The sequence below is a fragment of the Grammomys surdaster genome, unplaced genomic scaffold (assembly GCF_004785775.1).
Source record: "Grammomys surdaster isolate TR1022 unplaced genomic scaffold, NIH_TR_1.0 126197, whole genome shotgun sequence".
NCBI lineage: Eukaryota > Metazoa > Chordata > Mammalia > Rodentia > Muridae > Grammomys > Grammomys surdaster.
In genome coordinates, this window is record NW_021621002.1 from 2097568 (window position 1) to 2109012 (window position 11445).

The 11445-nt window shown below is 47.5% G+C and overlaps 1 protein-coding gene across 1 annotated transcript in view; it reads right to left on the reverse strand.

The window, feature by feature from the left end:
* Mindy4 (MINDY lysine 48 deubiquitinase 4) overlaps positions 1-11445 on the reverse strand; it is a 99585-nt gene that overhangs the window by 77747 nt on the left and 10393 nt on the right. Inside the window, exon 2 of the mRNA XM_028758410.1 lies at positions 7707-8110. Coding sequence (XP_028614243.1) covers positions 7707-8110 — 404 coding nt within the window. The remainder of the gene's footprint in view (positions 1-7706; positions 8111-11445) is intronic.

An 11445-nucleotide genomic window follows, 5' to 3' on the forward strand; every position in this document is an offset into this window, starting at 1 on the left:
AGAGAGAGAGAGAGAGAGAGAGAGAGAGAGAGAGAGAGAGAGAGAGAACACTTAATGAATACTGCTAAATGTACATAAATGGACTAGAAGTCCCAAAGATGGACAAGGGTATGCTGCCACCTAGTGTCCATTCTGTAGAACCTGAACGATCTACCAGAGCCAGAGGAGCAAACTCTCCTGAACCAACCACTGGCCTGGACAAAGGCTGGGCAAGAGCCCTGAGGTGTCTGAAGGAGCTATTTCAGCTCTGCTAAAACCTCCAGCAGAAGAAGACAGGCCTGCCTAGCCTGGTTCTGGGAACCAAACTCCCAGCTGCCCCTCGTCTAGTGTGGCTGTTCCCTATGAAGCCAAAGTCCCCTGCACTGAACACACCTCTCTAAGCCAGGACCCCTGTCCTGTCCAGCCCACAGCTCCTGTTCCCTGTGCTTGCTCTCCTGCTTCTGGATGGGGCTGTGCTTTAGCATCCAGAATGGGCTCTGGCTTACAAAGGGAAGCAGATATTCATCTTTCAATAGCTCTAGTGCCTGGCAAGGCTGGGGTACCAAGAAGGATGCAGGAGACTTGGTCTATTGGTAGAAGAGAGCATAGCCACAGAGCCAGTGACGCATTACCTGGGTGCTCCTGTAAAAAACAAACAGAAAGAAGTCACTGGAGCCTGATGGGAGATACTAAGTTTAGACGTGGCTTCTTCCGGTTTTGCCTGCTGAAGTCTGTACTTTCTTTGAGAAAAAGCCCTGTTTGGCCACTCCCACCAGAACATCTACCCACAAACAGGCACTGGGAACTCCTGAGAACTGTTAGCCCCAGTGCTCTGCCAAATGCCTCTCACTGGATGTATCCATCCCATCTGCTGTCCCACCAGCCTCCAAAGGCTCGCAGCTTCACCGCTTTGGGATAATCCACCAAGGAGGCTGCACACTGCCCAGCCCACCCCAGGATGGGCAGCCCATAGCCATGACTGACAAGGATTCCAAAGCAGAGTCAAGACTCTACATCTCTCTATGGGATCAGGCTAAGGCCCCTTGTCCTTGCTGAACCTGTCCTCTGCCCTGGTCCCTCCTCATATCACCCAGTCACAACAGCAATAGCATCTGCAATAGAACCACAGGAAAGCCCCCTGCACATGTTGATGACTCCATGACCGATGGGAAGCCATCTGGGAGAGAGACACATGCTGAGTCAGGCATCCAGAGGGTGGATGATGCTCAGGCCAAAACCTGCCTCTTTCCATCTTCCTGGTTTCAGAAAAGACAACCCTTTCCTGGAGCTGATGCTTCAGCTCGTCTTTCCTCCCTCTCTTCTCTAACATAAAAGATCTAATCCACGAAGAAATCCTAAACACAAATGCAAATACACACACACACACACACACACACACACACACAGGGGAGGTACACACAGAGAGACACACAGAGAGACACACGCAGAGAGATGTGCACACACAGACGCACACTTGTGTACACAGAGACACACACAGATGTGCATGCATGTGTGCAGAGCACACACACAGATGCACGCCCATTGCTTGCACCTTTACTGTCACCACTCTGATTTAAGAACGCCACCATCCACTCTCTTCTAGACTATGGTAAACACATCCTAACTGGCCCCTTGCCTTCCATGCTATCAGCCTTAACAACTCTCAGCCCAGTCTTCAGGGGCTCAGTATGGCCTTTAAGACATTTTAGGACATGTCTTTAAAAACCAGAATTTTCAGTGGCCACCACCGTCCTACAATAAGTCCTGGATTCCACTTTTTGCCCTCTTCTCCTTTCCACACTGATCAGCCTGCCCACAGGGCCTGATCTCCTATTTGCTTCCAGAGGCTAACACTGTCTTTCTTCCAGCTTTCCCTCAGGTGTCCCCTGGCTTCTCCTGATTGTAGCCATTCCCTAACCCTCTTCCCTGTTTCTTTTTGACTCAGAAACGGAGGACCTGAAATTAAGTCAATCTAAAATTGAAGGAGAGATCTTATAAAGAACGGGACAACACACATGGGTCACGGCAGCTGTGGGGGAGGGAGTGGAAGCACACACTCACAGCACACACTGATGGAGGGTAGTGGAAGCACACATTCACAGCACACATTGATGGAGGAGTGGAAGCACACACTCACAGCACACATTGATGGAGGAGTGGAAGCACACACTCACAGCACACACTGATGGAGGAGTGGAAGCACACACAGCTCACACTGATGGAGGGGAGTGGAAGCACACACTCACAGCACACATTGAGTATTAGCTACAAAGTGGATTTGGCCAAGGGCTGAGGGCCACCTACACAGCCTCAGAAGCCCCTCCATTCACTGGGACTGTTTCCCATCCCCACATAAAGATCTCAGTTATGGACCTCTGTCCTTAAAGACAGCGAAGCCAAGAAGAGAAATGGATCCCAAAGGAGCCTCTTAGTATACTCTGCTTTTTGAAATATTCAATTTAAAACCTGGGTGGGGGGTTCTACTAAATTAACTCCTCTTCTGTGGAGCCCTAATACTTCCATGTCACATTCAGAGAACATAGTCACGTGAAATCCACTCACGTTGGTGACATTAACACCTTTCCTGAGCTCAGGAACCTGCGGTGGACCCTGGGGACCAATGGCTGTAGCCATGGGGTTTCTTGCATCCCTGTTCACACAAAGCCCAGATTTTTTTTTTCTTATAGAAAATGGTCAACACAGGAAAATGCCTTGAAAAAGTGAAAGCACCAACTCCTGGGTGGTATAGACAGACAGACTGAGGACAGAAGACAATCATTAGAAACTATCGTGAGACCAAACAGAATTCTAAAGTGCTTCAAGAAGATGCTGCAGGTAAGGATCCCTTCCTCCAAACCTGCTCCCACACTAACCCCAGGCCTGCTGCACTGACGTTAGTCAGCAACAGCAAACTAAGGCTGTGTATGGTTGCTGGTTACATGACCTCAAGGTGAGGAGAGCAGCCTGGTTCTCCAGGAAGGCCCCATATCATCACAGAGTCTTTGCTTGTGGAAGTCAGAGGCAGAGGAGAAAGCAGAGAGGTGGCAGTCTGACAGGGACTCAGCAAGTGTGGCCAGCTTTGAAGATGGCGGAAGGGAGCTAAGGACTGTTAGCAGCCACTGGAATCCAGAAAAGAGAAGGAGACTTCTTCTGGAGCCTCCAGAAGTCGAGCAGTCCTGCCCACAGCTCGGCATTGGTGTGACTCAACTCAGATCTCTGACCTCTGTGTGGCAAAACACGGTTCTGTTTTCCATCCAAGATTCTTGCAATGGGAAATGGATGCAGCCCACGCTGCCAGACCATCTGTCCCCTCCTCCTAACCAAGGGCCCGTGTAAGTCTGGAAAGGTCTGTGCTATGGAGAAGGCTCAGTGCTCCCCTCCTCCTGGGCCTTCTCTCCTCCATGCTTCCTGATAGGAGGAGAAAGCAGGACTTGTCTGATGGCTAAACTTTATATAAATAAAGGGACATCCTAGGCTCAACCTTCTTCCTTCTAAGAGTGAGCAGTTCTTCCAGGGGTGGTCTCCACAAAAGGAAACTTGCCCCAGCCTACAGTGAGCTAAAGTCTGTCCCCCTGAGACCACCAACACTTGAGGGTTCCTGCTTTCTGCCTTTGGCCTTAACAGTCACAAAGGTGCTGTATCTAGCTCTTGTCTGCCCAAGGCCTTTTGTTTTACTATTTGTTTGTGGGAGTGGGGAAGATATTATCTAATGAAAACTTTCCTCGTTAAAAAAAAAAATCAAAATATAATACCTGCCTCAATGGATTATTATGAAGAACAAATGAGAAGATGTAATGCATTTAATATGGTGCCCAAAAAGAAGAGGGAGAAGGAAAGTGAAGAGAAGAAGAAGATGGTGAAGGACACATACACAGATGTATGTTGATTGACTGACAGAAGTCCATACTATTAAATACACAATAAATACCCCTGGTTACACCCTGCCAAGTACTGGAGGACAGGGAGCTGTGCAAACGTTTTAACCCACCTCCTCTTCTGAGAAGATGAAGCTCACGCCATCTCCCGAGATTAAGTGAATGATTATGACGGCAGAGGTGACAAAGGACACAGCTGGTTTCCCAACCCACATCATCAGATTCCAGAACCACGCCTCTTAAGTGCCCTGTAAGCAGCAGAAACCTGCTGACTCCCACAGGGGGCGCAATAACAGGAAGCAAGACTTCAGCCAGCAATATATGCAAGCAAGATAACTTTACAGCCAGAGACACTAGAGCCTGGGTGGAAAGTGAGCAAGCCAGGGTCAGCCAGAACTGACGATCCCAGGCCTTCCATTCTACACCCCAGAGTCACTCTCCCAGACCCCACCACAGCACGAGAACGGGCCCACTCACTGGTTTTGATGTTTTCCTTCTCTAGAACAAAGCTGCTTTGGCACTACAAGGAAACCCAAGGCAATGACTCTGGATTAAACTAGAGGTAAGCTAATGGGCTCAGGGTGAAGATGACTCTGGCAGTCAGCAGTGTGCAAGAGGCTAGGGGGCCATCACCCAAAGGCTGTGGAAGGATCTGTGCTCAGGGACAAATGTGACATAGTCATTCATGTGCTCGACAGACTCTGCCCCGTCCCTCACTGGGCAAATGAATGCCTCTGTATATGCTTCCTCATCTATGACATGGGGTTATCCCCTCAGACCTTTGATGATTATCCAGAATACTTAGAACAGTGCTTTACACAACATGGGCCCACGTCAGAGAAGGGTCGACTTCTGCACTGCCGTTGAAGTCCATTGCAGGGATGGTACCGTTAAGCGACCATTCTCTGTAGACAGGATGCTGTCAGATACACAGAGAACAAAAAGGTCCTTGCCTTTGGGAAAATAATCTTCAGAGGAGAAGACAGACAACAGACAAGTAAACGGAGACTCTCTGATAATCATAAATGCTGTGAAAGAGTCAAGGCATGACCCAGGAGCCAGCCTAAGAAAAGCATATGACTAACAAGGGAGGGACCGTGTGAGATGATGGGAAACAGGGCCTTGACAGACGGGGCCACGCTGCCCCTCCACAGAAGTGGGTGGACATGTTGTACTACAGGAACAACCAAACCATGTGGAAAGAATAAAGCCATGAGCACAACTCTGGAGGAGCAGGGCTGACCTCAGCAAGACACAGCTAGAACAAGTGTGGCTTCAGGACAGAAGGAAGCCTGCAGAAGGATGGGTAAGAGGGAGTGATGGGGGGGTGGGGGGGGACAAAGGACAGAGGGACAGAAGGAAGATTGGAGGGACAGTGGGAGGGAGGAAAAGAATCAACAAGAGGTCCTAGAGAGCCCTGCCTGAGCAAGACCTCAGTGAGGAGTGAAGGTGACACCACAAGCCATGGTAGACCGCAAATAGGGCAGCCCAGAGGAAACCTTCTCCCTTTACAAAGACAGAAAGGAAGACAGGCTCTTTTCACCCCAAGAAGCAAACAAATATATAAAGAGGAAAGTGAAGACTGTGTGTAAACAGAAACAGGGCACCAAAGTATTATTGAAACATAAAATCAAGAAGGAATTTAGCGAGAGTTTTGAAATGTAAAGCACAGGCCAAACAAGACTGATTACAGAAAATCAAGGTAGAAGATGACTGTGGACTCCCAAAGCTTTTCTCTGAGCTGCAGGCCTGGGCTGTGGCACACTCTCTGAGCCAGGCCCAATCTATCTGCACACAATGACTAAGATCCGGTCAAAATTACCAAAAATGCATGGAAAGAGGAGATAAGAAATGACTAAAATTCAATGGAAAAGTAGACAATCCAGCAGAGCCAGGGTGATTCACCCACTGGAGTCATGGGGTGGTGACTTTAAAACCATGAGGAATCTTATGCCTGAAAATCAGGATAATCTGAGTTTTTAATGAATAAAAATTCTAAAATATAAAAATAACAGAAATTAAGAAGCTACTTATTAAGTTTTATAGCATATTAGATGTGACAAAAGAGAAAAAACATGAAGTGAAGAGATCAAGAGAAAATGCCCAGAGGGCGGTGGTGCATTCCTACAGTCCCAGAACCTGTGGCCCAGGGCTTAGAAATTGTGAGATCTAATTACAAAAGAAAAAGAAAAAATATCCATATGGAAATACAGAGCGAGAATGACAGAAAAAAATATGTAAAGAATACTTAAAAGCCACACTACACAAACACAGTGAAAAGACCATCTCTGGAAGTAGTCCCAGACCAAAAAAAAAAAAAAAGAAAAATAAGAAGAAAAGAAAGAAAGAAAGAAAGAAAGAAAGGAAGGAAGGAAGGAAGGAAGGAAGGAAGGAAGGAAGGAAGGTAGGAAAGGGAGTGAAACAAAGACGGTATTTAAAAGGTTAACAGATGACGACTTTTCCAAAACTGATGAAAAGTATGAATCCTCAATTTCAGAAAAGTTGATGTATCCCAAAAAGAATCATCAAAGAAAACCACACTGGGGTGTGGCATCCAAACTGTTGGAAGCCAAAGAAAGAAAAATCTCCTAAAGGAGCCACAGTGTGAGAGGAACAGTCAGTCGTCACCCGAAACAGAGCACAAAGCAACCTTCAAACTGTGACTGACTTGTCACCAACCAGGAAGAAAGCCTACGGTCATGGAAGGATGCGGGCAAGCAAAGACATCACAAAAGAAGACAGCCGTGAAGCGAGCCAAAGCATCCCAAGTTAAACCAAAAGGAAGTACAACCAATGAGATAACTAAAAAGGTCCCAAATGACTGAAAAGACACACATAAAGCCACAGGGGGTTCCCAGAAAATGTATAAAGCTAAATAAGTAAGACTAATGGGTATGAATGCACAGACACTCCAGTGCACAGGAGGGCAATGACAAATCACTAATATTTTAATTACTACTCATCAATAATTTCAAGAATGAAGCAGAGACATCACTGTGGATCTTACAAACTTGAAAGTGAAAAAAACCACTTTTAACTGCGTCATTATACCAATAGTCTAAATACAGAGAAGACTGACAAAGTCCTTGAGAAATATAACTTGGCCCAACTGACAAAGAATAGAAATTTCTAATTAAAAGTATTTTGATTGGAAATATAATTTAAAACCCTTCAGAAGTCCCTCCCGCTAAACTCTACCATGTATTGAAGGAGAATAGCATCAGTCTTACACTTTAAAGAGAAAAAAAAGGGGCCAGCATCCAATGAGGGAGAGGCAACAGGAAACCCACCAGCCATCTTCTCCATGAATCTATGCACTAAAGTCCTAAATGAGATATGAATGAATTAAATCCACTGGTACCATAGCCAAGAGGCTCATTCCAGGTGTGGGACTGAATGAACAGTCAAATATCGATTACTGCAGAAATCCCCAGTAGCCTACTATGAAAGAACGGAAGTAAAAAGAGGGGTCAAAGAAATAAAAGGAGCGTCCACAAGATGTCTTTGGGGGCTGATTCACGAATGTAGGGAACTCCTCAAGTCCCCATCAGTCAGGTGTGCCACTCCAGGTCCAAGGTGTGCTTGGGGACATCAACTAAAACCTTCTACAGCTCGGAGAAGAACGGAGCTTCTTCTCCATTCAGACAGAGAAGGCCTCCCCCAGAACTTTGGAAGGTGTGACCTCTGGCTCCATTTTCTTCCTGGTTAATGAAAATCCTCAGGTTGTGCCTGCCTCACTGGCTTGTAGTGACAGCACAAGAGAGCCACATGAATGCCCAAGACCACACACTGGACCGTATGTACCAAGTGGTGCTTGGTTTGGAAAGGCCCACCTTGGCTGTCCCCGCTCACCTGAGAGATGGGGGCTGGCTGCCCTGCCACTTGAATGCTCTTTCCAGCCGTTCCTGCGGCATCCTGGAATTCCCATCAGGCAAGTACAGCTTCAAAGGTGTGTTGATTTCTGTGTGGCTGTACCACAGTGGGCTGTCCTCTGAAACACTTCTTAGCCTGAGTCTGTCCCTCTGGGACAACCCTTGGCTGCTAGAAGTGGCATTTGGCTTCTCTATAGACAGTTCATTCAGCTGACCCAGAGGGCTCCTGGAGATGGAGTCACTGCTGGAAGTAGGGACCTCCTGTGGACCCCGACAGGCTGGGGTGTGGACAAAAGGCTCAGACTGCTGCTGGCTCTCCTCTGGGGCTTGGAGCTTCCTGCTCAAAGTTGAGGACCGTCTCAGAGAGCGTTTGCGGAAAGAGTCCTGCAGCGGTAAGGAAAGACGCAGTGAGCATCCGTAACTAGAGGAGTTGGACAAAGTCCTTCCTCTAATCCCCAGGATGGTCCTCCCCGGGATGATCCTCCCCAGGTGGGTCTGTCCCCAACACCTTCATTTTCTTTCCTTTATTAAAATGATTTTTTTCATACAATATATTCTGGTTACAGTTTCCTCTCCCTCTACTTCCCCAGCCCCTGCCTACCCTCCCTCCCATCCAGATACCCTCTCTATCTCTCCTTAGAAATAAACAGGTATCTTAGGAATAATAATGAGATAAAATAAACAAACAAAGCCGAATAGGGCAAAAACAACCAAACAAGCCAAAGAAGAAGCACAGCACGTGCATAGAGATGCAGAGATACACAGTGTCATACACACAGGGAACAAAAAATACTGCGCGTGGAAAGGACCTGGAAAGTTAGAAAGAAAAAGAAAGAAAAGGCCCTAACTTACTTGCCATGAAACAAAGGACTTCCAAGGATGCCCCTTAGTTTGTTTTGTTGCCCTTCGACTGCTGGGCACGCAGCCTTCCCTTAAGAATGCTTTGTTTCCCTAGTGAGACTCCCCAGTGGGGAAAAAACACTATTTTTTTAACAGAGTAACAGTTAGGAGATGGGACAGGCGTCCACTTCTCCTTTCGGCTCTAACCCCTCTGACACAGACCTGTGCAGCCCCGTGCATGCTGGCACAGTGTCCTCGAGTTCCTCTGTGTACCACATGGTGTGTTTGCAAGGCCTTGGTTCCCTGGTGTCTTCCAACCCCTCCAGGTCTTCCCCTCTTCCTGCCTCCTCTTCCATAGGGCTCCCTGAGGCCTGAGAGGCCTGATTCCTTCCCTTAGTGTACTCTGGAAGGTGGCCGGCCCCCAAAGCTTCTGGCACCGTGACAAACGTTCCTGAACAGACCCCAAGGCACCCTTGGGGTTTTCTCTCACCCTTTCCTTACCCAGAGCACTTCAGGTCACTTGAGTTTCCATTTCTTGTCTCCTCATCTACAGCTGAGACACCTGTGGAAGTGATTTTACTTCTCTATCCCTCACACCCTCACCAGTAAGACAAGCTGTCCACTGCCCACTGCCTACCATTTTGAAAGAGGATTCTTCAGTAATCCTGCAGTGAGCTGTTCGCATCTGTTAGGGATGTGGCTGTCACATTTTTAAGGGGTTAATATCCTCATGTTTAGCTATAAAGATCTTTGGCTTTGCTCATGGATTTATGTGCCATATGACATATGCACTATGATAACTTTCTGAAATATAAATATTCTAAATCCAAAACATGTTTGGGATGAAAGAGGAGGGGCTTGTAGCCCGTCCTTCTCTTTACTGTGGATAGGATAAGATACAGCCCAAACGCAGAGCAGGCATGTCACAGAATCATGACAGCCAGCAGGCCACTCTCACTCCCGCTGGTAGATCAGGAATGGCCAAAGCCATTCTTTACTCAACAGTGGTGTTTATAGAGACCCTAACTCAGCTGCCTACACCCCCTTAGCACTCAAGATCCGCTTATTTAAAAAGAAGGAATCAGTAGACTCAGGTGGGCTGTGCCCCTCCTATCAGTGATTTGCTGAGGAAATGGGGCTTCCGGCTACTCCCCAGTGAGGCAGTGGGCACGGGAGTGCTGCCACTGAGAGACAAAACCCACCCTCAAGCTTTCCCTTGGTCCAGACTTCAGGGTCTCTAAGCATTTCCAGGACCAACTCAGGGGCAAGCAGTAGCCTGGGCTGGAGTAAGGAGAGCTAATTTGGTTGCACTCTGGCCTCGTGGAAATGACTAGGCACTATAAATCTGCTCCAAAGCTGCGCAGGGCATACCTGCATACAGGGAGGAAGACATTAGTCACTGTTCCCGGGGAGACACATTTACCTCATTCAGGATGTACTAGGAAAAACTGATGAATACCCAGCAAGTGTCGCCAAAAAGCCAAATACCTTCCAAGAAACAGGGAATTCTACAGCAACCACCATGCCATGCACTTCACAGAACCCAGATATCACAAAAGAAAGAAAACTCACTTCCCAAAACAATTACTAAAGAAGTCTTCAACAACACCCTTAAGGGGAAGGCGGTTCCACGTCACCTCCCTCTCACCAGTCACCAAAGTCTCACCTGACACACTGAAGAACTGAGCCATCTTGGTAGCAGATGGGACTCTGGCACCCACTCAAGCACTGGTTCTCCAAGTGGGGTCCACTCACCTCTAGAGGTCCCCAGACCACTTAGGGAATTCAAAACAAATCCTATAGTAGCTAGGCATGGCATGAGTGTGTCCTCTGTGGCCCACATGGTGTGAGCTTGGTGGCACTAAGGTGACATGGTAGACCCCTGAAGATGACTGAGATCACAGACGTAACACTCTTTGAAGGGATCAATACTGATCTGATGGGACTGGATAAACTCCGACAAGAATGGTTTGTTGTGAACGAACCTGGCAGCTCCCCTGAATCCCTGCTTCAGGCGCACAGCCTGCCATGCGCACAGCCTGCCTCTCCCACAGGTACTCCCACCGTGATGGCACCTGCCCTGCCGTACTGTGAGGTAAAACAAAAGGATTTCACGAGAGTCTGAGCAGAGAGGAACTGTAAGACTCTCAGACCCGCAACTATAACCTATATAAACCTCTGTTTATTTATCCACCCTTGGATACCACATTAGAGTGACAGGCAACTGACTGAGACAGTAAAAACACGGCCCAGTTTACCTTTCGAAGTGTGATTTAGGGTGCAGGGCAGCGGCAGGAACATGCTGGCCATGTACATGAATCTAAATTTTACACGAGTTCTGGGTGTTCTTCACCGCCTCACACTTGCAATAAAAGTGAACAAATAGGATGCTGACTTAGGAACAGCCCCACTGAAGTCTTTATTATGAAGTGTTATTAACCTCACTCAGTCTAGACTGTGTCACACACATCATTTTAGTATTCCAAGCAACCAGAAGGGAGGTCCGAATCCCCACTCTGCTGGGTAGGAAGGGCAGCAGCTACAGTGTGTGCAATTTTCTGTGAGTGAGGCGAACTTGCTGTTATTTTCAGGGAACCACGGGCAGACAGACAATGGTGATTCAGACTGGAACTTGGCAGGGATTTCTTAAGAACTAACTGAGGCTGTCACAGCAAAGGAAACAAATGGTGTACTGTTTTCACAGATGAAATGCAAGCTGCGGGGTAAACACCACAACTTGTGGGAATCCTACATCAGCCACCAAAAGCTTCAGGGTTTGGAGGGATTTTAACCTTTTTCCTGCAATCTTTGGTGGTCACATCAATGAGTCTCTCTCTCTCTCTCTCTCTCTCTCTCTCTCTCTCTCTCTCTCTCTCTCT